This window comes from Acanthamoeba castellanii (genome assembly GCF_000313135.1).
Source record: "Acanthamoeba castellanii str. Neff unplaced genomic scaffold scf7180000084577, whole genome shotgun sequence".
In the NCBI taxonomy this organism is placed as follows: domain Eukaryota; phylum Discosea; order Longamoebia; family Acanthamoebidae; genus Acanthamoeba; species Acanthamoeba castellanii.
The window spans coordinates 97,619-122,200 of NW_004457606.1; the positions used below are offsets into that span (position 1 = coordinate 97,619).

General features: G+C 56.7%; 7 protein-coding genes across 7 annotated transcripts; 5 read left to right on the forward strand and 2 right to left on the reverse strand.

The window, feature by feature from the left end:
* Positions 1–37: 37 nt before the first annotated feature.
* Positions 38–5,003, reverse strand: ACA1_046420 (Importin beta domain containing protein; the record flags this gene model as incomplete). Its single annotated transcript, XM_004347704.1, has 19 exons — positions 38–214; positions 327–390; positions 482–636; positions 724–942; positions 1,031–1,204; positions 1,309–1,524; positions 1,621–1,734; positions 1,890–2,047; positions 2,119–2,276; positions 2,399–2,561; positions 2,665–2,770; positions 2,870–3,144; positions 3,244–3,435; positions 3,535–3,691; positions 3,775–3,879; positions 3,996–4,097; positions 4,409–4,481; positions 4,614–4,708; positions 4,881–5,003. The coding sequence occupies 19 exons, from the start codon at positions 5,001–5,003 to the stop codon at positions 38–40; spliced, it is 2,826 nt and encodes a 941-aa protein (XP_004347754.1).
* A 228-nt stretch (positions 5,004–5,231) lies between these two features.
* ACA1_046430 (ribosomal protein L20, putative) lies at positions 5,232–5,696 on the forward strand (the record flags this gene model as incomplete). Its single annotated transcript, XM_004347705.1, has 1 exon — positions 5,232–5,696. One exon carries the CDS (start codon positions 5,232–5,234, stop codon positions 5,694–5,696), a length of 465 nt encoding a protein of 154 aa, XP_004347755.1.
* A 145-nt stretch (positions 5,697–5,841) lies between these two features.
* On the forward strand, positions 5,842–8,985 carry ACA1_046440 (Fbox domain containing protein; the record flags this gene model as incomplete). Its single annotated transcript, XM_004347706.1, has 13 exons — positions 5,842–6,343; positions 6,491–6,526; positions 6,683–6,765; positions 6,845–6,974; positions 7,158–7,335; positions 7,462–7,549; positions 7,633–7,678; positions 7,743–7,825; positions 7,962–8,070; positions 8,168–8,288; positions 8,353–8,467; positions 8,563–8,710; positions 8,789–8,985. 13 exons carry the CDS (start codon positions 5,842–5,844, stop codon positions 8,983–8,985), a joined length of 1,836 nt encoding a protein of 611 aa, XP_004347756.1.
* Positions 8,986–9,336: 351 nt separating this feature from the next.
* ACA1_046450 (DinB family protein) lies at positions 9,337–10,038 on the forward strand (the record flags this gene model as incomplete). The annotated part of the gene is made up of 5 exons (XM_004347707.1): positions 9,337–9,433; positions 9,506–9,627; positions 9,703–9,753; positions 9,820–9,899; positions 9,981–10,038. The coding sequence occupies 5 exons, from the start codon at positions 9,337–9,339 to the stop codon at positions 10,036–10,038; spliced, it is 408 nt and encodes a 135-aa protein (XP_004347757.1).
* Positions 10,039–10,537: 499 nt separating this feature from the next.
* Positions 10,538–16,749, forward strand: ACA1_046460 (ABC2 type transporter superfamily protein; the record flags this gene model as incomplete). Its single annotated transcript, XM_004347708.1, has 21 exons — positions 10,538–10,657; positions 10,730–11,024; positions 11,180–11,329; positions 11,412–11,900; positions 11,967–12,385; positions 12,460–12,630; positions 12,704–12,823; positions 12,898–13,017; positions 13,219–13,348; positions 13,425–13,703; positions 13,783–14,144; positions 14,255–14,452; positions 14,539–14,689; positions 14,770–14,913; positions 15,009–15,131; positions 15,224–15,447; positions 15,530–15,629; positions 15,770–15,908; positions 15,994–16,238; positions 16,361–16,518; positions 16,633–16,749. The coding sequence occupies 21 exons, from the start codon at positions 10,538–10,540 to the stop codon at positions 16,747–16,749; spliced, it is 4,254 nt and encodes a 1,417-aa protein (XP_004347758.1).
* A 702-nt stretch (positions 16,750–17,451) lies between these two features.
* On the forward strand, positions 17,452–19,855 carry ACA1_046470 (phosphoribosylaminoimidazolecarboxamide formyltransferase/IMP; the record flags this gene model as incomplete). Its single annotated transcript, XM_004347709.1, has 9 exons — positions 17,452–17,658; positions 17,816–17,926; positions 18,021–18,317; positions 18,400–18,475; positions 18,545–18,744; positions 18,904–18,988; positions 19,082–19,279; positions 19,367–19,688; positions 19,777–19,855. The coding sequence occupies 9 exons, from the start codon at positions 17,452–17,454 to the stop codon at positions 19,853–19,855; spliced, it is 1,575 nt and encodes a 524-aa protein (XP_004347759.1).
* A 106-nt stretch (positions 19,856–19,961) lies between these two features.
* On the reverse strand, positions 19,962–23,665 carry ACA1_046480 (DNA methyltransferase dnmt5, putative; the record flags this gene model as incomplete). The annotated part of the gene is given in 12 exon segments (XM_004347710.1): positions 19,962–20,305; positions 20,403–20,619; positions 20,736–20,872; positions 21,028–21,134; positions 21,266–21,341; positions 21,434–21,472; positions 21,486–21,684; positions 21,786–21,853; positions 22,007–22,846; positions 22,937–23,147; positions 23,237–23,332; positions 23,402–23,665. The coding sequence occupies 12 exon segments, from the start codon at positions 23,663–23,665 to the stop codon at positions 19,962–19,964; spliced, it is 2,598 nt and encodes an 865-aa protein (XP_004347760.1).
* Positions 23,666–24,582: the final 917 nt, after the last annotated feature.

Genomic DNA, 24,582 nt, shown 5'->3' on the forward strand with positions numbered 1-24,582 from the left:
TGACCATCACAGTTGTGGCCGTGGCCTCCACCAACGACTACTGGCCCTGCTGAGCGGCGGGCGGGGCCTGGAGGCTGGCCAGGATGACCGGGTCGACGGTGGAGAGGACGTGCGCCTGGTAGTTCTGCTGCCCGTTGAGCTCAGCGGCCTCCTGCAGGCGTTCGAGGCAGAAGGTGCGCAGGTTCGTGCTGTTGGCGGGGTCCTTGCGGTACATCTGTGATCGCAGATCGCGCACACATGGCGCACACGCACACGTCAGCCCAGCGTGCGCCAACGAGAAACGCGAAGAAGAAGGAACAGAAGAAGAAGAGCTTGAGGCGTCGTACCGCTTGCGTTTGTCGAATGAGTTCGGTGGCCGCGGTCTCGTCATCGGTGGTCACGACCAGGTTCCTGTGAGCGCGCGGGCAGCGTCAGCTCGTGTCGTATGGTGTGCGGCCAGACACAGACATGCATTCCCCCTCGGGGAGGGGGTTGAACGCACTCGAATGGGTTTTGGTGCGTGTCGGCGAGCACGGAGGTGACCACGCCTAGAATGAGAGGCGTGCGCTGCAGCAGCTGAGGATCGTTGGTCGGGAGCAGCAGGCACAGGGCCAGGCCCGTCAGCTTTCGCATGTGGGCTTCGCTCATACTGTCCGCCTGCACCACACCCAGTCGTGGTTATCGTAAGCTTCTCACTACGTGTGTGCGTTCGGTGATGCGTGTGTGCGTGTGTGCGTGTGCTACCTTCTCGGCCCAGAAGTCCACGAGGGGAGCCAAGAGGTTCTGGCCAGCCTGGGCGGAGAGCTGCTGGAAGAAGGCGAAGAAGAAGGGCCGATTGTGGACCAGCACCCGCGCGAAAATGGACAGGTAGTACACCGTGGCCCGGCTCCACTCGTTCTCCTTCTGCAGGGCCACCACCAGCGAGAAGATGCGCTGCAACGTGTTCTGCAGCAGCGGGAGAGCCTGCATTCCGCACATACCAGAATATCAGCAACACGACGCACACGCACATGCAGGACACGGCACACACACGACACACACGAAGAGTTACCTGAGCGGCGTAGAGCTGGATAAGGGTGTCGAGCGGCTTGAGCGCGAGGATGGTGCCCTCGTCCTTGAGGTTGCCGATGGTGGCCTCGAACAGGGCCGCCACCTGCTGAATGTACATCGACAGGAAGCGCGAGCCGCCCACCAAAATGTATCTGTCCAAGATCCGCGTGCAGATCTGCACACGACACGCGACACAGAACGCACGACACAGTCAGTGGGTAAGCCTGGCGATGGTGGCGATGGCGGGCCGATGCCGACGGTGAAGCTGATGGTAGGTACCTTGATGTGGTCGAAGTTGGACATGAGGGTAGTGTGGAGATTGGGGAAGATCTGGAGCAGGCCGTCGGTGATGGCCGCGGCCTGCTTGAGGACCTCGGCCCACAGCTCGAGCGAGTCCTCCAGCAGATACAGCGCCTGAGGCGAGTTCACGTCCGTGCCGTACTGGATGAGCGGCACCACGAACCGATAGAACGCATCGCCGCCTCCGCGAACACTCTGCGTGCCGTGTGTGCGTCGTGTCGTGTGTCGCGTTTGCTTATTAGTCTTGCACGTGGCGTGTGCCATGTCGAGCGGCCATGTTGGGTGCGGTACCTTCACCAGGCTGGCGAGCGTGCGCACGATGGAGCTTTGCAGGAGGTGGTGGTCCTTGGAGAGCTTCCACAACTCCGACAAGCACTGGAGGATGAGGTCTCGGTAGCCCTCGATCTATTCACACTAAATGTGTTAGAAAACACATTTCCACATAAACATTTTTTTTCTTTGCTTTATTTAAGATTTTAAAATCACAAATAAAGCAAAGAAAAATTTAATATATAATGAGCAATAATAATAATAATGGGAAAAAAATAGAGGTTGCGTACCCGCTCTTCCATTTGGGTGATGAGCGAGGAGATGACGTTGAGGACCTGGAGCTTGGAGTCGATGGACTTCAGGTCGACGAGCAGCTTGAAGAGGAGGTTGATCGTTCCGTCCAGGAACTCCATGAACACCTCCGCGTAGAAGTTCAGATCCTCCACCACTACACGCACACATCGCAATATTAGAGTCTGCGTGTGCGTGTGCGTGTGCGGTGTGTGCGGTGAGTCGTACATAGACGCAGGGTGTTGGCAGCCGTGAGACGGACGACGATATCGTTGCTCTCGTGGAGAAGTGGAAGGAGGGCGGTGTAGATGGGTCGTCGCAGCTCCTGCGGTGCCTTCATCACCCATTCACCAACCAGCGCCGCAATGCGCCTCCTCAAAATCGCCCTGCGCGTGATTGAGCGGTCAGCCCCAACCGCACACACCTCGCCTCACGCGGCACACGCACACGCTCACGCGCACCACTGCACGCGGCACACATGACACGCCACTCGAGAGGGGGTTCGTACTTGGGGAGAGGAGGCAGCTCGGCTCGGAGCTCTTTCTCGAGCTGGTTGGTGAACCACGCGGAGAAGTCAACGTGATCGTAGAAGTCGAAGGCGCCGAGGCCGATGGCCCGGTAGCACGTTTCCTTCATCAACAGGCCATCCAGCCCCTCCTTGCCCTCGCTCTCTGCGACACGATACGACACGTGTGACGAGACCCGCGTCAACATACATTTTTGAGCTATAATCGTTCATAATAACAACAATAAATACAAAGATATATATAGCACCTTTGATGGCCTGGGTCAGGAGCTGCACCAGGGCGCCCGACAGCGCAAACGACTCCCCGTCGCCGTATCGCTGGAGCAGCGCCAGGAAGAGATTCTCCGCGCATGGCTATGGCCAATTAAGAAGAGAGTCAGTGCTGACGTGGCAGCGACGGCACGGCGGCTGACGTCATCAAAAATAAAAATAAAAAAGGTCACCTCAACGTACCTTGAGGTTGTCCTGCACCGACTCGGATTCGGTCTCGCGGATGAACTCCTCGGGGTCGTCCTTCCACTCCTCCAGCTCCTCGGGCGTGAGGACGAAGTAGCGGGTGATCAGCACCTTGCACAGGTTGAGGAGCACGTCGGGGGTGAAGAGCGATGCGAGCAGTTTGTTGGCCTCGATCACGTTCTCGTTGGCCACCTGCTTCTTGGTGACCACCTTGTACTGCGTCTGCACGAGCACGTTCCTCATGAAGACCATGCAGCTCACCACAAAGCGCTCTTTAACACACGACACACACGACACACACGACACACACGACACACGATCAGCCACGAATGTTCAGACCTGATGTCGCGTATGGGCGGATTGAGGGGTACCAGGGAAACGAGGAGCCGAGGGGACCCCGATGTGGTTGATCACAGCCGAGTGGAAGTAGTCGAGGTACTCGGCGAGGAAGTGCTTGCGGAAGGCGTTGGGCTTCTCCTGCTGCAGCTGGATGATCAGCTTCACCGTGAGCTGCATCCACTTGCACACCAGCTCGTCGAGGGGCTGGTCTGGCATCGCCGAATCTGTAGTAACGAAATAAGAGTAGGAAATGAATGAAATAATAAGTTTGTGCCAATAATAATAATAGTAATAAGACAAATGAATAAAGAAAAGAGACGTACGGCACTCGGCAAAGTTCTTAAGGCGCACGAGAAGGAAGTGGAGGAAGTTGAGGAGGTTGGGGTCCTTCAGTTTGTTGAAGCCGTGGAGCGTGACATCGGTGATGACCTTAAGCGAGTGGACCACCATCTCGGCCGAGGGCTTGAGCGCTTCCAATTGCTGGGCGGTGAGAGCAGTCAAAATAGAAAAGAGAGTGAGTCGACCGAATCACTCGAATACAGAAGCAGCACACAAGAGCTCACCTGAGCCGAAATGGTCTTGGCGTTGTAGTTGGTGAGCGCCGTCAACAGAGCGTCCACGTTGGTGGACCACAGCTGTGCGGACAGCACGAACAGCTGCGGTCCAATCTGAGCAGAAGACAGAAATGAAAGTGTGAGCGTTTGGCAACACGACACACACGACCAAGACACACGACACACACACAACACAGGGGTTGTCATAGCACACACGGTTCGGTACACACCTGCTGAAACTCTTGGCGGTGGCGAGCCAGGCGCTTGGAGGCGAGCGCCCTGACGACCTTCTGGAATGCCTGGAGCGCTCGCAGCTTCTCCAGGGCGCTGCCCTGCTCGATCACTTGCACCAGCACCGCGATCAAATTGCCCCTTCATCACGAGATTGCGTGTCAGCTCCAAGTGCCAGCCCACCGGTTGTCAACGAGCTGACACGCATATGTGCCGGCTCTTCAGGTTATGTGGTGCGCACCATTTCTGTGGGTAGTCGTGTCTGGCGACCGTGCCAATGATGAGGGCAATATATGTCCCCACCTACCACACCGGTGAGCATTGATGCCCGACCGAAGAAGAAGAAAAGAAGAGATCAGACGTGTGTGAGCCACACGGTGAAGCGTAGAAGAAATGCGAAAGCTCGGAATACCTGTCCGCTCTCCTCGTTGAAGAGACGTAGAACCTGCTCCCTGATCACGTCCTTCTCGGCATCAGGTATCGACCTTGGGGAGGAGAGAACAAAGGCGCAAGGTCAGCCGGTGTGCTGTGTGCTGTGTGCTGTGTGCTGTGTGCTGTGTGCTGTGTGCTGTGTGCTGTGTGCTGTGTTGCCTTCAAGGTGAAGAGAAGATGCGTACTCTTTGCTCTTCCAGTTCTTGGAGACGGCGTTCTTGAGGGCGATGACGGCGATGAAGCGCAGCTCCTGCGGCACTGTCTTGTTTGCCACAATGGACTGCAGGTATTGTAAAGAGAGGCCTCGGCTTGGTTAGAAGATGCAAACAAACCCACCCCGGACACAAAAAATAATAGTGGGCCACCAAAAAATAATCTGAGAATAGGCAATCGGAAGGGAATGTGGATTGGGGGGGGGGCAATACAAGAAGGAGCGAGGCAAATCCAGGCACGGACTCGTAGGCCAGCAGCTGCTGTTCGGCGGGCTTGCGCTGAGCATCGTCGTGGCTCACGGTGAGCGGCAGAAGGCGGTAGACCACTCCTGCATCCAATTGAGGCTTCGGCTGCTGTTCCATCTCTCCCTTCAGTGAGTCACTGCCCCCACAAGTTCCGATGAAGGCCTGGGCTCGTGATGAGGCTCAAAAGAAAAAGTAATGCAGAAAGATCAAACAAATAAATATTATTCTTTTTTTAATTTTATTTTCTTTTGCTCTTTTCTGTGTGAGATTCCTCTAATTGAGCAACATTCAATCCTCGCAAACGACATCAGACAAGATCTGCCGTAGAGGAAGGGGCGAGCCAGGATGAGTGGCATGAACAAGAAGAAGCTGCTGAAGTTCGTGAAGGGCTTCCGAGGCCGAGCGAAGAATTGCCCGAGCGTGGCGAGGGAGCGCGCCTACAAGGCCCTCCAGTACGCCTTTGTGGGCCGCAAGCTCAAGAAGAGGCTCTTCCGCGAGACCTGGATCCAGCAGATTAATGCCGCTACGCGAATCCACGATCTCTCCTACTCGCGCTTCATGCAAGGATGCGTCCTCTCCGATGTGAAGCTCAATCGAAAGATGCTCTCCGAGCTGGCCATCTACGAACCCTACTCGTTCTCCGCGGTGACCAAGCTCGTGGGCGAACGGTTAAAGAAGGAAGAAGTGGCGAAGGAGGTCGAGCGGCGAGCCGCGGCCAAGAAGAACATTCATCCCGGCAACAGGGACCTCACCGCCGACCAGAAGGAGTGGCTTCTCGCTCAAAAGCTCAAGGAGATGCAAATCGTCTAAAAATTCGTAATCTCCTCATAAACCCTCTCCCATCTCCCTGGACCCAATTTGCCCTATTTAGTGATTTTAGCGTAGATTTAAATTATAATAGTTATTATTTCATTGTTTTTATTTATCACTTCGAACTCAGTGTGTCAAGAAGATGATGGAGTTTGTGGCCACCGAGGCAGCCTTCCCGGCCTTGCCCTCTCACCTCGTCGCCGGCTCTGCCTATGCCGACCTTCCCGCCCATCCGCTCGGTGTTCGCCCGCTGCCCTCCGGCGCCCGCCGTCTCGGCCACCTCCACTCCCATCACGGCCACGGCCACGGCCACGGCTCGTCCGACGCTCACGCAGATGATGGAGATGAAGAATCGCCCGAAGATGAGGAATCGCCGGAGCAAGATGATGAAGATGAAGATGAAGATGAGGGCGCTGATGAGGAGGAGGACGATGAAGAGGAGGAAGAAGTTGAAGTGGACGACGAGTGCCGGAAGTCGGGGCTGGGCGCGTTCGCCGAGCTGGACGACGGCACCCTGTTCCTGATCCTGCAGCAGCTGCCGCAGGAGGACCTCCTCACGCTGTCCCTCGTCAGCCGCGCCTTCTACGCCTTTGCCGAGGACGACCAGCTGTGGAAGAACTTCGTCCTCCACCGCGGCGTCGGCAACTGTACGTTTTTACTGCTCGAAGCCACCGCCGCCTCTCGATCGCTGCTGCCCAGCGCGCTGCGATTGCCGCACGGCTTTGGCTCCATGCGAGCGTCAACACTCACTGGACGATTCCCGGTGTTGATGTTGTGTATGTCCCATGATGCAGGCAGCGACAGAGACATAGAGGACTTCTGCTACAAAGGTGCGCCGTCACGACGGCGTGTGTTTATAGTGTTGTGTTGAGTGTTAGGCATCTTGGCTGGCAGGCGCCGCGCACACGCGCACGCACCACCGCACTCACATGCGTACCAGTTCCTCAATTCCCGACGGATGTTGTGTCGTGTGTCTTGGTGCACAGGAACGTGGAAGCGCACGGTGTTGATGAAGAAGGACCGACCTGTCGATAGGCCCTACCAACCCGTTTCTGTCAAGGTCACGTGGGTACCTTGAGGTTGTCCTGCACCGACTCGGATTCGGTCTCGCGGATGAACTCCTCGGGGTCGTCCTTCCACTCCTCCAGCTCCTCGGGCGTGAGGACGAAGTAGCGGGTGATCAGCACCTTGCACAGGTTGAGGAGCACGTCGGGGGTGAAGAGCGATGCGAGCAGTTTGTTGGCCTCGATCACATTCTCGTTGGCCACCTGCTTCTTGGTGACCACCTTGTACTGCGTCTGCACGAGCACGTTCCTCATGAAGACCATGCAGCTCACCACAAAGCGCTCTTTAACACACGATCGCAACCGCACACACACACACACCACACAGCACGCACGCACACACACACACAACCGCAGACGCACGCACGCATATGTGATCTCACCTGGTGTATGGCAGGCTTCTACTCGGACCTGCTCTACGGGTGGTGGTACTACGCCAACGTGGACCCCATGCAGTGGTGCCAAGTGCACGACGAGAAGGAGATCGACCGACGGAGCGGGCTGTCCGTGCAGCAGTTCATCGACGAGTACGAGTCGAAGAACAAGCCCGTCATGCTCACCGACGTCGTCTCCAGGTGAGTGTGACCTCACCCGGTTCTGCTCACGCGCTCCTCCGCACCCTCCGCTCACTCGTGTATCGTGTCGTGTGTCGTGTGCTTGTCGTGTCGTGTCGTGATGACGTCCGCGTGTTGTGTTGACAGCTGGCCAGCTGCCAAGGCGTGGACCAAGGAGAACCTGTTGAAGCGTTTCGGATCGGCCATGTTCAAGACGGACTCCTACAACGATGACGTGCGTTTGAGTTTTGTTTTGTACCCAGAGGCTGAACACTCAGCACCGACACTCTGCGCGGAAATGTGTGTGTATATTATCAGGGCGAAAAGATAACTATGAGCCTGGCCAACTACTTCACCTACTCCGGTACGTCCAGTGTAGGTTCCAGTGCACGACACACGCCATTCGCTCTAAACACTCTCACGCGCAGAGCTGATCAAGGACGAGTCTCCGCTCTACCTGTTCGACAGCCAGTTTGGCGAGAAGGTCCCCGCGCTGCTGGAGGAATATCAGGTACACGGCACCAAGTCACAACTGAGGTGGGCACGAACAACAGCACACGACACACACGACACACACGACACACACGACACAGACACCCGCAGGACCGTGCGACCAACGAGATGTTGACCGATGAGCGATCGCGCAGGTGCCGGAGTACTTCAGGGAAGATCTGTTCGCCGCGATGGGCAGCACGCGCCCGGACTACCGCTGGGTCATCGTGGGGCCGCCGCGTTCCGGCTCCGCTTTCCATCAGGGTAGAGAGAATCACACACACACACACACACACACACACACCACCGCACACACACGTTGCTAACCTCGAAGGTCCCCCCGACGCGTTCATTCTTGCAGATCCGAACCGCACTGCTGCGTGGAATGCGTTGATTTCGGGCCGCAAGCGGTGGATCATGTTCCCGCCCCACGTCCTGCCGCCGGGCGTGGAGAAGGACGAGCACGGCAACACGCTTCCCATGTAGGTGCCCTCCCTCTCTCTCCTTTGTCTGCATGCGCGGCACTGGAATGTAACGCACACACAGTGCGGACTCTGTGATCGGGTGGTACATCAACTACTACGAGGAGCTCCAGGAGGAGCGTGCGCTGGGCAAGGTCGACTTTGTCGAGTGCATCCAGTACCCGGGCGAGCTCATCTTCGTTCCCGAGGCACGCACACACGACACACATCGCACACACGACACACACGACACGCACAATACACAGACACTTACGCGAACAAATGTGTGCTACAGGGCTGGTGGCACATGGTGCTCAACCTGGACGAGACGATCGCGGTGACGCAGAACTTCGTGTCGTCGCAGAACCTGTTCGACGTCTACGCCTTCCTGCACGACAGCGCCGAGATGCGCTACCTGTTCGACCCGTTCGTCGCCAGCATGCGTGCGCACTCGCCCGCACACGCCGCACTCATCGAATCGGCCGCGTCGCGCTTCACCTCGTGCACGGCGCGCCATGCAGCCGGACCCAAGGAGTTCGTCAAGGGCACACCGCACTTCTGCCTCACGTGCGATCCCGAGCGCGAGCGCGTGTGCTGTCGCGCGTGTGCGGTCAAGTGCCACGAGGGACACGACGTGCAGCGGTGTCCCCAGGAGGCCCGCTTCTACTGCGACTGCGGCAGCGGCGAGCTTCTGGCGAGCGGCTGTCTCGCCCTATGAGCCCGGGCGTAGCACGCACGCAATTCATCTTCGATCGAAGAGAGTCATAGAAAACCGAGCTACAAAGAAAATCACATGTACGCAGCTACGCAGCTAGCTGTACAGACAATGTTCAATGACAGCTAGTGTGAGACACAACACACATTCATGAATTTTATTTTGTGTTTCCCCAACCGTTTTCTTTTTTCACTGCCGGGCCACAAGATGGAGAAGCACACATTGGCAACTCTCGTGCACCCATACCGTGGCCACTTTGGGCAAATGGCTGCCTACCACCACTGGGGTATGTCTTGCTTGTGGGTAAATGAACTCCTTTTATATTAATTAAAATAACTAATAAAAAATGCAGCAATGAGCAAGGTCCTGGCAGTGGTGAAGGACATCCCGGATGAAGCGTACCACAAGGACATGGGCCTCTTCTTCCATTCCCTCCATGCCACCCTCAACCGTTCGTGCTCGCTCCCCCCGCACAACACTACGCTAAATTTATTTTAAATTTATTTTCTTTTCTTCTTCGCAGACATCCTGCTTGCCGACCGGCTGTGGTACGGCCGCTTCGTTGGGCAGCAGATCAGCATCACGGGCCTGGACCAGCAACTGGTGGCCGATCGGCACCAGCTGAGCGACGCGCTTTTGCAGCAGGTACAGACCCTCCCTCTCGCTCCTTTGTCTGATGGCTGACCGAGTTGACCATCGCTGGTTGGTGTGTGGTCGCAGGCGACTGCCTGGGTCGAGCTGGTGTCTGCCCTGTCGGATCAGGAGCTTCAAGTACGTTCTTGGGTTTGTGAGTGGGACTAGAGCCAGCGATCAATGTGACTGAAGCTGTGGCCACAGGGCGAGTTCACCTACCGTGACACCAAAGGCCACGAACTCACCCGGCTACGGGGCGAAGTACTCGACCACGTCTTCAATCAGTACCTCCCGCCCAACAACACATTGCCGAGAACGTAGTTGGTGTACTTCTCACTCACTCACTGCTGTCACCGCTCACACAGCGGCACGCACCACCGAGGCCAGCTCAGCGCCGCGATGACCCAGCTGGGCTTTGGTTGACAGGCCTACGCTCTCTTTCTTTTGCCCGGGTTCTGATGGTTCTGATGCTCACCTTCTTGTCCACCGCCAACAAACTAAACAACGCAGAGTGGCCCCAGATCGACCTGCTGTACTTCCTCCCAGAGTGGCAGACCATGAAGGCCCAAGGCCAAGCAAGCAAATAACGCGACGAGTTGACTCAAGAATGGTACGAAAAGTGCCAATAGAGCGGCAGCACCCGACTGGCGCGGGGCCGGCTTGGCGAGATTATTTTGCCGGGATCAGGTGGCGGCACACGCAAAGAGGCTAGCGCGATTTTCCATTGGCCATCGCACTCTCGTATTTTTTGGATCTGATTTCTGGTTGGTCGCGTTTTTTGATCAGCCGCGAATTGTGCAAGTGGTGGGGTACTTCAAAAGGCACGAAACCCTACAAAACCCCACAACCTCAGGCACAGCACTCGACCTATCCATCTTGCACACAAGCAGCTACCAGCCACCACCCTTTGCCTCGTCTCACCATGGATAACGGCAAGGCCGCACAGAAGCGCCTGGATGATGACTCCTCCAGTGACGACCTGAGCGACAACTCGAGCAGCACCTCAGTTCGCTCGGCCGCCGTCGCTGGCAACGACTCGAGCGTACGCACATACACCATGTTATCTCTCTCTCTATATATATATCGTTCCTAAACTCACAGCACACGCGTATAGGACGAAGAGGACTCGGAGCTGCGCATTCAAGTGAACGACCAGACGGTCCTGCTGCGCGACCACATTGCCAAGCAGAAGAAGGTGACCGCGCCCAACTACCACCCGATCGAGGTGGCGGTGTCGCACCTGACCTGCACGGTCAAGGCGGCGCCTCCGCAGAAGACCCAGACCACGGTCGCCACCCAGCTCAACTGCCTGGCCCAGGCCAAGGCCAAGAAGGAGCCCATCGACATCCTCCACGATGTGAACTTCTTTCTCCTGCCTGGCCAGATGACCCTCTTGCTCGGCGCTCCCGGTACCCTTTTTAATTCCTCTTTTTTTATTATTGAAAATCTCCTCGCTATTTTCGTATTCTTGCGCGCTCTTTATTTTTTGATTTTTACTGGCAAAAATCAGGCGACAGGAAAGAAAGAAAATTATGGTTTCCTTAACATTTATTATGACGTGCAGGGTGCGGCAAGAGCACGCTGCTGAAGCTGCTCTACGGCAACCAGAAGGCGGGCAAGAGAAGCGGCACGATTCTGTTCAACGGCAAGGACCCGCACGATGGCAACTACCACCGCTCGGTCAACTTCGTGCCCCAGCAGGACACCCACATTGGTACTTTCTTCGTTTAACCTTTTTGCTTGATGACGCGCGTGAGCTTTCCTAACACAACACCACACACTCACACGCAACGCAGCTCAGTTGACGGTCAAGGAGACGCTTCGATTCAGTGCCGATTGTCAGATGGGCGATTGGCTTCCGAGCAAGGAAAAGCAGATGCGCGTCGACTCCATCCTGCAGGTGCTGGGCCTCTCGCACCGGGCCAACACCGTGGTCGGTGACGCGCTCCTGCGCGGCGTGTCCGGCGGCGAAAAGAAGCGCGTCACGATCGGCGTCGAGGCCGTCAAGGACGCCTCCATCTTCCTGCTCGACGAGCCCACGACCGGCCTCGACTCCTCGGCTTCGTACGACGTCCTGCGCGCCGTGCGCCTGCTGGCCGACATGGAGGCCACGGTGCTGGCATCGCTGCTCCAGCCCAGCTATGAGGTGTTCAGCCTGTTCGACAACGTGCTCATCCTGTCGCACGGCGAGGTGGCCTTCTTCGGCACGCGCCAGGAGGCGATGGAGCACTTCAACTCCCTCGGCTACAGCTGCTCGCAGAACACCAACCCGGCCGAATTCCTACGTACGTGTACCACACACACCACACACATACACACACACACACAACTCACGTGTGTGCGGAATGCAGAGGAGGTGGCGGAGAGTGGGGCGGGTATTGTGGCCAACCCGCTCAAGTACCGCGCTGACGCCGAGTACGACGAGGAGAAGGGCGCGGAGAACGACGACTTCCACTGGCTCACGCCCGCAGAGTTTGTCGACGCCTACAAGCAGTCCAAGTACTACGCGCGCACCATCAGCGAGCTCGAGAAGATGACCGGCGGCTCGTCTTCGTCGTCGCAGGCCTCGTCGCGCCTATCGGACAGCGACGCGGTGGAGCACAACGAGAAGCAGTACGCGCGGTCGTCGGCCAAGCAGTTCTTGCTCTTGGCCAAGCGGGCCTTCACCAAGGAGTGGCGCGACATGACCACCAACCGATCGCGCGTGATGAGCGCCATCCTCATCTCCCTCATCACCGGCACCCTCTTCCTTCGTCTCGGCAATCACCAGGTACGTGTCGTGCGTGTTGTGTGCTGTGTTGAAGCGAAGCTAAATCGCGCGGCTCGATTGATGAATGTATGTAGGATGACGCTCGTACCAAGCTGGGCTTGACGTTCACGATCATGGCCTACTTCTCCTTCTCCGCGCTCAACGCGCTTCCGGGCATCATCGCCGATCGGGCGGTCTACTACTACCAGCGCGACGGCAAATACTACAAACCGCTGCCCTACCTCCTGTCCAACATTCTCGCCGAGGTACTGTTCGTTTTGTTTGTTTATTGTCGTCCTTGTTATTATTATTCACTCAACCTTTCTTGCTTGTACGCAGATTCCCATGACTGTGATAGAAACGCTGCTGTTTTGCAGCATAACGTATTGGATGACTGGTTTGAACTCAGGCGGTGATCGCTTCATCTTCTTCCTTCTCATCTGCGGCGCATACTACTTCGTACGCTTTGTTTCCTCTCACTCTCTGCATGCCCCTGCCTGCTTATCGCCTTCTTTTTCCCCCAATGTTCGCAGATGACCCGCGCGTTCAACCGGTTCATTGCTTGCATTGCACCCGACTTGAATGCGGCCCAGGGCATCTCTCCGGTCCTCACTGCACTCTCGATCCTCTTGGGCGGCTACATGATCACCAGGGTGCGGACTCAAAATCACCAAATCACGAACACTGTGCGGATTCTCACAACTAACAAACCTGTATGACCAATCAACAGACTCAAATACCTGGCTGGTGGATCTGGGCTTACTGGATGAACCCAGCAGTATGTCTCCTTCCTCTTCTAGTAGCTCTAAACATCATCTTCAACATCATTTCTCACCCAAAAATCCTCCCAACAGATCTACGGCTTCCAGGGCCTGGTCGCCAACGAATTCTGGGGCAGCACCTACTGGTGCTCTCCCGACGAGCTCAGCCCGCCTCCCGACAGAACCCCCAACTTCAACCTCCCCTATCCCCAGGGCTATGCCGGTAACACACACACACACACACAACACACACACACACACACACACGATACTGATCAACTGTCAACCAACACCAACAGGTAATCAGATGTGCGGCATCACGAGCGGCACTGACTATGCTGTCAATGAGTTCGACGTGTGGAACTATTCGTGGATCAAGTGGGTCTTCCTGGCCGTGATCTGCTGCTACTGGCTCATCTGGACCGTGCTCGCCTTCCTGGCCCTCCGCTTCGTCAGGCACACGCCGCCTCCGCCGCCGCGCATGCAAGAGAAGAAGGAGTCCGACGACACAGAGCTCGCCGACTTCGACATCCAAGAGGTCAAGAAAGAGGCCGCCCACAAGCGCATGAGCAAGAAGGGTAACTCCCAACAACAACAACAACAGCATCACCATCAACAACAACCCAAAACTAATAGTTTCTGTTTTAATCTTATTAGGGCACAAGAGCAAGCGCAACCCGCCGGTGGACAAGGGAGCCTACCTGTCGTGGAGCAACCTGAACTACTCGGTCTTTGTGCGCAAGGGCATCAAGAAGAACGAGCTGCAGCTCCTTCATGACGTGTCGGGCTACGTCAAGCCGGGCATGATGCTGGCGCTCATGGGCTCGTCGGGCGCCGGCAAGTCGACGCTGATGGACGTCCTGGCGCGCCGCAAGACCGGCGGCAAGACCACGGGCGATATTTTGATCAACGGCCGCAAGGCCGACAGCAGCCTCAACCGCATCATCGGCTACGTCGAACAGCAGGACATCCACAACCCCTCCCAGACTGTCCTCGAAGCGCTCGAGTTCAGTGCCATCGTACGTTCCTCCATCTTTTTTTTAAAAAAAACAATTTATTGGCTTATATTTGCTTATTTTATGTATATTGCAGTTTCAATACTCATATTTACGTTCTATTTGGAATATAGTGCCGTTTGCCGCATACGATTCCGGTGGAGCAGAAGAAGCAGTACGCGCGCAGCCTGCTGTCGATCCTGGGCCTGGAGAAGCAGGCCGACATGGTGATCGGCAACAACATGCAGGACGGCATCTCCGCCGATCAGCGCAAGCGCGTCACCATGGGCGTCGAGATGGCCGCCGACCCGGCCATCCTCTTCCTGGACGAGGTATGTTGCCGCATATGTTGCATTCCTCATCCCAGCCAGCAACATTCCTAACCATTATTGTTGCACATTCCTCGAATTATGCGCAGCCGACGTCGGGTCTGGACTCGTTTGGCGCCGAGCGCGTGATGAAGGCCGTGCAGAACATCTCATCCCGCGGCACGCCGGTGGTGTGCACCATCCACCAGCCCTCGGCCACCATCTTCGGCCTGTTCACCCACCTCCTACTGCTCAAGAAAGGTACGGACACAACACACGACACGACACACGAGACCGACACGACACGACACACGCCAACATTCCTCGCGTTTTCATTGCAGGAGGGTACACGACCTACTTTGGGCCGATCGGCGAGCGACCGGGCGACTGCTCGATCATGCTCGACTACTTCTCGAGCGCGCTCGGCCGCCAGCTCAAGCCCTTCCAGAACCCGGCCGAGTTCATCCTCGAAGTCACCGGCGCCGGTACCCAACCCCGCCTTTCTTGAGTTGAAACCCAATGGACAGCCGTTGCTGACGTCAGCGACCACGCGTGATTGGCCACTGCGCGACGTCGCCAGGCATCTCGGGCGCCCAGAAGAAGAAGGACGAGAACGGCGAGGACATCGCGCCCAAGACCGGCGAAGATGATGTGGCCGTGGCGGCCTTCAGAGACTCCAGCTTCAACAAGGAGACTCAAGAAGGTACGCACGGCGACACGACACACGACACACATGTCATCGCACACACACCGCACACACATCGCACACACACACACTCATTCCTTAATTTTTAGCGCTGGAGAAGGGCATCTACCCGATGAACGAGGAGACCAACGAGCGCTCGGGCAAGATGCGCCGGAAGTGGAAGCAGATGAAGGCCAAGATGCAGGGCCGCTACGCCACGCCGTTCTACGTGCAGCTGTGGGAGCTCATCAAGCGCTCCTTCCTCCAGTACTGGCGAACGCCGCCCGATTTCATGTCCAAGATCACCTCACCGCTCCTCATGGGCCTCATCATGGTACGTCTATGATGCCGTGTGTCGCGTGTCGTGTCGTTTGTCGTGTGCGGCGGGCGGCGTTCTTACGTGTGCGGGGCTACAGGGAACTCTGTTTTTGCAGCTGGACGATGACCAAGCGGGCGCCACGGAGCGGGCTGCGGTTATCTACTTCTCTCTGATCATTTGCAACCTGACGTCCATGCGTAAGTGCCCCTCCAAGGCTTCTCTGCATCGAACACACGACACACACAACACGCACACACCGCAGCACACACGACACACACGCACACACCGCAGCACACACGACACACAACCGCTAACCTTGCGCGGTTGGTCGATGCAGAGCTCCTGGCTCGAGTGGTTGTCGACCGGGCGGTGTTCTACCGCGAAAACGCGTCGCGAACCTACAACAGCATGGCCTACGCCGTCACCATGATCGTCGTCGAGTGGCCCTTCTGTCTGATCGCCGCGGTCCTCTATGTGTAAGTCCCACAATTCCCTTTTCATCTCACCACCCCACGCTCTTTGCTCACCACACACACACACACACACCACAACACAACACAGTATTCCGGTCTACTTCATTGTGGGCTTCCAGTACGACGCGGGCAAGTTCTGGATCTTCTTCGCCGTGATGCTCCTCAACTTCTTGATCTCCGTTGCGCTGGTCCAACTCCTGGCCCTCCTCGCGCCCAACATGATCCTGGCCAACTCGCTCTGCGCCATCGCCTTCACCGTCTTCGCCCTCTTCTCCGGCTTCCTCATCTCCCGCGAAAACATTCCCGACTGGTGGATCTGGATGCACTATCTCGGTTCGTGTCGCGTGTCGTGTGCGTGTGCGTGTGCGTGTGCGTGTGCGTGTGCGTGTGCCGTGTGCCGTGTGCCGTGTGTCGTGTGCGTGTCAAACTGACATGAGAGTTGTGTGCAATTGCAGATATCAACATGTATCCGCTGGAGTTGCTGGTGGCGAACGAGATGGACGGGCTCAATCTGCACTGCTCTGGCAGCCAGTACCTGCAGGTCCCCATCAGCGGAACCGACAACACCATGCCCTACTGCCCCATGACCCAGGGCTCCGACTTCTTGGACTCGGTACCACTCCTCTCACCACACAAGACGACACACACTCACACACTCACACACTCACACACACTACGAACACGAACGATATCTTGGCTGACGCATCACACAAAATAAACAATGCAGGTTGACTTTGACAAGGACAACATGCTGCGCGATGGCCTGGTGTTCATCGGCTTCTACCTGGCCTTCGTCGCCGGCGTGATGATGACCATCAAGTTCGTTCGCCACCAGAACAGATAATCATCGTTTTCCCTGACACCCCACATTTATTTGTCTAATTTCAATCAGTCCAAAAATGCAAATATATTTATTCTCAAAACATAATTACATATTTACATAATTACCAAATTTTTGCACTTTTTGGTCGCCATGCCCCTACGAAGAACAGCGAATCGGGCACGGGACGTTTGGCTTGGCTTCCAGTTCGTCCAGTTCTCTCCCGAGGTTCTGCGGGGAAGCCAGGTCTTCCGCCCGCCACTTCTCCGTTTTGTTCGCAGCACACGCAACACGCAGTGCCATCGCAGTGCAAGTCCGTGGTACGCGCGCACCCCACCAGCCGCCAGCTCGGGGCCCACATTCTTCACGTCATACTCGCGCGCGCGCGCAAGCTCTGTATTGTCTGCATCATCTCCGCACCGCACACACCACTCATTCAATCTTTCCTTCTGCACACCAAAATCGTTTGCAGGTACGTCCGATCCCAGTGACACACGCACACGCGGCCATCATCTCGCAGGCACAGCTTTGAGATTCTTCAAATCGCTCCATGATCTCACCCCAATCCCGAAATCTCGAGCCATCTTGGGGATTTTGCCCATCTCAAAGCGATTTTGCAAATGGTTCATGGATGAAATAGCTTCATCTCACACTCGATCTACTCGTCCCGCGTGGCATCTCCTTCCGCAGATCTCTTCAGACATCCATTGAACGTTCAACGAAAAGATGGCGAAGCGCGCGTTGGTCTCAGTGCACAACAAGGAGGGTCTGGTCGAGTTCTGCCAGGGCCTGGCCGGGCTCGGCTTCGAGATCGTGAGCACCGGCGGCACCCACGCCACCCTCGAGAAGGCCGGCGTGCCCGTGGTCCAGGTGGCCCAGCTCACCTCCTTCCCCGAGATCCTCGGCGGCCGCGTCAAGACCCTCCACCCCGCCGTACGCCCCTTTCTCTTTATTATTATCATTTCTAAATATAAAGATATATATATATAGATATAAAGATATATATATAAAGATATATTTTTATTTACACTCATATTCATATTTTTGTTTTTGTACTAATTTTTTGTTTATTTATAAACCAAAAAAAAAGATTCATGGAGGCATTTTGGCCAAGCGCACGCCGGAGCACCTGGAGGAGCTCAAGAAGCACAACCTCGCCACCATCGACATCGTCGTCTGCAACCTCTACCCCTTCCAGGAGGTACCCCTGCCACCCTCTTCCCCGCTCACGAGCCCAAGTCCACGCAACTCACCGCACACACCGCACACACCGACACACGACACGACACGCACAGACGGTGCGTAAGGAGGGTGTGACAGAGGGCGAGATCGTGGAGCAGATCGACATCGGCGGCGTGACGCTGCTGCGCGCGGCGGCGAAGAACTTTGAGTCGGTGCTGGTCGTGTGCGACCCGGCCGACTACGCGGGCGTGCTGGCCAAGCTCCAGGCCGGCGGCAGCGGCGCCGACGCGGGCGCCGTGCCGACGGTCGACCGCAAGCGGTTCGCGCTCAAGGCCTTCCGCCACACCGCCACCTACGACAGCGCCATCTCCCAGTGGCTCTCGGGCTCGCTCGAGGAGGGCAAGAGCGACGTACGCACCGCACCGCACCGCACACACCGCACGCACCGCACACATAGAACTAACCGTGTGTCGTGTCGTGTCGTGTTGATAGTCACTGCCCGGGCAGATCGCGCTCACGGCGGAGAAGGTCGAGACTCTTCGATACGGCGAGAACCCGCACCAGCAGGGTACGACACGACACGACACGACACATGGTCGTTTTGGCTCACGTGGGTTGTTGTGTTGTGTACGATCAGGTGCGCTGTACCGGTGGAGCGGCGCCGACGCCCCGTTCGAGCAGGTGTCGGGCAAGGAGCTGTCGTACAACAACATCCTGGACCTCGACGTGGCCTACGCGATCGTTCAGGAGTACAGCGACCCGTGCGTGGTCGTCATCAAGCACAACACGCCCTGCGGCATCGCCACCGACCCCAACATCATCACCGCCTACCAGAAGGTATTTATTATTATTATTATTACCATTATTCTTATTATTTGCTATTTTTTGCTCTCTGTATCAATTATTTATTGATTACTACTAATATTATTATTATTATTATATTATATTATTATTTATCAATTGTGTTGATATATTAACGATTATTATGGGATGTAGGCGTTCGAGTCGGACCCGGTGTCGGCGTTCGGTTCGATCATCGCCATCAACAGGGAGATCACGGTTGAGCTGTGCGAGGCCATCGGTACGTGATGCGTGCGACGCGCGTGCGCTGGTCTGTGTGGTGCGCCCTAAGCGTCGCTGACAACACCACCACACGCCACACGCGACCCTGCAGGCAAGCTGTTCCTGGAGGTGCTGGTCTCGCACGCCTACACGCCGGAGGCCCTCGAGTGGCTGGCCAACAAGAAGAAGAACTGCCGCGTGCTCATCGCCAAGAACGACGTCATCCGCAGGCAGCGCGCCACCCAGGAGGGCAGCCTGGTCGTCCGAAGCGTCTTCGGCGGCCTCCTCGTCCAGACCCCCGACGACAAGGGTACTCCTGACCACATGTTTGTATGGACACAACATGACACGACACACGGCTTACCGCACACGACACGACACGACACGACACGCGTAGGAACGGAGGTGAAGAGCCAGTGGAAGGTGGTGTCCAAGAAGCAGCCGACGCCCGAGATCGAGGCCGGTCTGGCGTTCGCGTGGCTGGCGTCGAAGCACGTCAAGTCCAACGCGATCGTGCTGGTGCAGGGCACGTCGACGGTGGGCATCGGCACGGGCCAGCCCAACCGCGTTGACTCGGTCGTGCAGGCCGCCAAGCGGGCTGGCGACAAGGCCCAGGGCAGCTTGCTGGCCTCCGACGCCTTCTTCCCCTTTGCCGACGGTATCGAGGAGGCCGCCAAGGCCGGCGTCATCGCCGTCATCCAGCCCGGCGGCTCCATCAGGTTTGTACACGACACACACGACACACACGACAGACGACACGACACGCACCCAACCGCACACACTCATGTTGCTTGCCGGCGCGTTCAGGGACGAGGACGTCATCGCCAAGGCGGACGAGCTGGGTCTGGTGATGGTCTTCACCGGCGAGCGTCACTTCAAGCACTGATGCCCTCATCTCTCTCTTCTTAACGAATACACTCCTTTTGCTTTCAACACGACGCGACACGACACGACACGACACGCACGCACACGAGAATCTCTCATGATGGGCGTCAACCCGCCTGGGTCAGTGGGAAGTCGTCGTCTTCTTCTTCCTCTTCATCAGCATCGTCGTCTTCGTCGTCAATCGCCCTGTCCTTGCCCTTGTCGATGATGACGGCGGCGGCGGCGGGCCTGGGCCGGGGCTGGACAAAGTGCATCTGCGAGAGGGTGACCTGGCGGCGGATCTGGAGGATGCGCGACTCGAGCTGCTCCTCGCCGGCGCACAGCTTGAGGAGCGGCGTCAGCAGGTGCGCAATCACGCGCGTGTCGAAGCTCTGCCCGAGCAGCTTGTTGCGCTGGGCCTTCGTGAGGATGTACACGCGGCCGTTGATGTCCCTCCCCTCCTTCGTGTACTCTGCGCGTGGCCAAGGTCGTCAGCTCAGAGCCTCACACACACGACACACACGACACACACGACACACGACACACGACACACGACACACGACACACACCTCGCTCGTTCGAATCTTTGGTGCGAAAGCCGAGGATGCGCTCCATTTCGGTGGCTTTGAGTGACCGGCACTTGTCCTGTCCCTTGATCTTGATGGTGTTGTAGCGCTTGAGGTCCTGCGGACGGGCAAGAAGCTCCTCGAGCGACTTCTTCAGGTACTCCATGGTGGCATTGTGGGTCGTGATACACCCGCCCACCAGCACCAACGCCTCGCCGTCCTGCACACGACACACGACACACGACACACAGCACACACGACACGACACGACACAAACGTCAGTCAGACACACGACACACGACACGACACACAGCACTCAAGACGACACGCGCGTACTTGGCTGAGCAGCTCCTGGAAGGTGGCTTTGGGGAGGGCATTGATGTTGCGCGGGATGTTGTGCCAGTAGTAGCGATTCCGGCGCACGTTGGTGATGTCCTTGCTGTCGATCCTCACCGGCTCCACGCCCATGCAATCTGTCGACCCCACCACACCAACCACGCCGACCACACCAACCGACCACACCGACCACACCGACCACACCAACCACACCAACGACACGTCAGCAATTGTCGGTGTGTGCGCCACGGTGTAGTGTGGCGAGTGTTGACGGGGACGAGAGAGAGCGCACCTGAGATTTTGGTTTTGTCTTTGCGGCTCATGGAGGCCACGTTCTCGAGCAGAAAGAAGACGTTGTGGCTGTCGCTGTTGCACAGGCGACGCAGGTCCTGCAAAATCCTGAACGTTCACCCACGCACGCAACACACGTCGAAAAAATAATAGATAATAATAATAATAATAATAAATAATAAATGAGCAATAAATAATCAAAATAATAATAAATAAAAAAGCAGTGGTGAGGGGATTACCGCAGGAAATCGTAGAAGTGGTAGCTCGAGCCCTCGGGGCAGTCAAGGCCTTTCTTTTTGCCCAGGACCGAGAGATCTGTAGCCGGCTCGCGCTTGTTTGAGTGCACGCCACGTCACGCGCACACGTCACGCACGCCACACAGGACACGCCACGCAGGCAGTGAGTACCGGTACAAGGCGAGCCGCCGATGAAGAGGTCGACGGGTCCTACAGTGCGCACTGGGAATGGGAAACACGCAAGACGTCAGTTGTTGGCCGGTTTCTTTCCGCTCGAGAGTTCGCAAAGAGCGAAGCTTGAGTCGGGGCGCAGCACCGATGTCCTCCAGGTCCGCCGTGGTGATTTTCTCAACGCAGCCCAGGTAGCGAATGTAGGGGTGTTCCTCAGGCGGAAAATTGGCCCGCACCACGTCCATCGCCAGCTGCACTCAACAAACGAGGAATCAATTAGAATAATAATAATAAGATTGATCTAAACGCGATGACGTGTGGCTGCGCGTGTTGCGCGAGTTGCGTTGCGTACGGGATCCTTTTCGACGACGAAGTAGGCTTTGACCCGAATGCCGAGAAGCTTGAGCGCCCGGAGCGCGCCTGCTATTCCGTCAAAAAGCGAAAACACCACCAACTCCTCTGTTCGCGCACCACAACACACACACACCAGAAGAATAGGTTTAGCCCACGCCCGAGTCGACGCACACCTGTACGGGTGCGTGTCGCGCGCAAAGCGGTGCAAGGGGGTTGTACTTTCGCACAGCTGCTTGCATTGAGTGAGAACAACCTCGAGCTGGTTGATATCTTGTGTAAGGTCTTCTTCGCTGTCGGCTTCGGCTTCCGCTTCGTCTTCGTCTTCGCTTTCGTTTTCGTTGTCGCCAATCCGCTGACTCTTCGCTCTTTGACTTTGGTGCTGCGATAGCCGTTGGGACTGCTGGAATTCGCACCGGTCGAGCAGTTGACGCGCTTGCTCGTCCAGCGGCACAACGGGCGTCATCACCACCTTCGGCTTCGCGTGCTTTATGAAGAGCTCCACGAACTTCTTCTTGTGCTCCTCGCTCTTCCTGTGCTTCTTGATCCGCTCCTCCTCCGTCTCGATCGCCTCTTTCTTCGGGCGCCCTCGCTTTCTCTTGACCAGTTCGTCCTCTGCTTCGCTTTTGGCTTTCGCTTTCGCTTTCGTCACTTTTTTTGCTTTTGCTTTCGTTCTCTTGGCCGTCGTCGCAGCCTCCGCGTTCGTGCTCGCTTTTCGTTCTTCTTCGTCATCGTCGCTGCCGTCGACGTCGTCGTGCTTGGCCGTTTCGCTTTCCTCGGCTCGAGGGAAGGCCCTCGGGCTCTGGGGCGACGGCTGCGAGTCGGGCAGGGTCGGATCCGATTCCACCCGCTTGAGGTACCTCCGCTTGGCGCTCGTTCGTCGTTGGCCCGCCGACGAGTCTCCCTCCGATGGCTGGCTGCTCGGCAGGTCAGAGGGCTGACTCAGGTCCGACTCCCCCGCATCCTCTTCTTCCTCTTCGACGAGATGATGAAGCGCGTCGACGGTTTCTGCGACTGGCTGCTGCTGGAGCACTTCCTTGCTGGGCGAAGAAAAGCTTTCGTCTGCGTGTGTGCGTGTGCGGTGGTGCGTGTGCGTGTGTCAGCACGCGTGCGCAGTGCGCTGTGCGTGTGTCGTCGAGGAGATGCACGTACCGCCCGACGAGACAGTCGCGGTGGTATGGGTGGGAAGTGGAGGTGGTGGTGGAGGTGCTGTTGGTGAGGGATGCCGTCGCGTCCATTCTGCCCTGAACTGTCGGTAGGTGATATCGGCCACCTCGTCCTTCTTCACGCCCTCCAGCGACGTATAGATCGAGAACGGCGTGGTTTCCTTGAACGTCGATATGTTGTTCGTGTGTGGCTTGCCCTGCGAACACGTTTGATGCATCGATGCGCGCGCGTCAGCGTCTGCTCTCGGCCGAAGAAGTGTGAGGCGAGCAAATCAAAGCGCGGTACCGGTTTGGACTTGGGCGCGACCACTCGACCCAGGTTCTCCCAGGCGATCACGATCCCCAGGCGGCCGCAGAAGGCTGAGTCGGGCACCAGCCGCACCTGCACAACCTGCCGGCCGGCCTCGCTCAGCGCTGCGCGTGTATTGTTCAGAAAAAGGGGCGAGTGTACGTTCGTGAGCTTGACGGCGGCACCGACGACCAGCTTGGCGGCGACGTCGCTGTCTGTGGTGCCGGCAGGCACGGTGCCGGTCGGGTCGCGCAGCACGAACCGGGTCCAGCCACGCTCGGGCCTGCTGCTCTCCACAACGAACAGCACGTGGGCCACGGGCACGAAGGTGTTGGCTCGCATCGACTGGGCGTGATCCGCCGCGAGATTTGGGCCGAAAGGCGCAATGCCCTCCCATTTCAGCAGCTGCACCCAGGGGTAGAGCATGAATGGTCTGGTGTGGCCCAAAATCTCATCCGAGATGAGATGAAGATGTGAAGTAGAGGATGATTTTGAAGATAGTGTAGAAGATTTCGACTTTTGCCCTTAGAGAATTGGGCGATCTATGTGCAGGGGTGGGAGGGTACGAAGCACGCAGCCTTGCCTGCCGTGCGTCATGTTCCATTCGCAGATTTTGTGCTCTACGCACGCCTCGAATCGAACTCACACGTACGTGGTCCAAGCGATAAAACAAAATAAATTAAAAAAACAACAAAATCCTTTCCTTTCGATTCATTGAGGAGGCAAGATGAAGAACAAGAACATTTGGAACATGACGCATTTATTGAAGTTGTGAAAGGACAACGACAAGACCATGATGGGGCCCACTGTTCGGGCTTGGCTAAGCGAAGCGCACCATCTGGAGAGGGAAGAAAGGACGTGAGAACAAGGTCGAAAAGACGGATAGAAGCGTGTAAAGATAAAGCAAATATCAGGTCAAAGTGAAGATTTCTTAGTGTAATCATTATGATTATGTCATTGCCCAATGCTAGTCATCATATAAGCGCAGTCGTGGGTGGACGAGGGGAGGGAAGGAGCACCAGTTGAACCCCGTCTTCAGATGATCCGCCTCCGAGCCTTGAGCTCCGGCAAGGCTTTGCTGCGGAGAGAAGGGCTTCCCTTGGAGGAGTTGCTTCATCCTGAAGGAAGGAGGATTAGCAACTGAGATCGCGAACAACGATTAAAAGATGAAAGTAAATGGTTCTTGTGTCAGAAGACTGTCGTGAATAAAATGCTCATCACAGTTTTCAGAGTGAGCTGGATTAAATTGTCATCATAAGAACTAAAGGGCTAAAGGCCGGTGGTGGATGGAGCATGTACCTCTCACTGAGGGTTTAGCTGCTGCGCATCGCGCGGAGCAATGC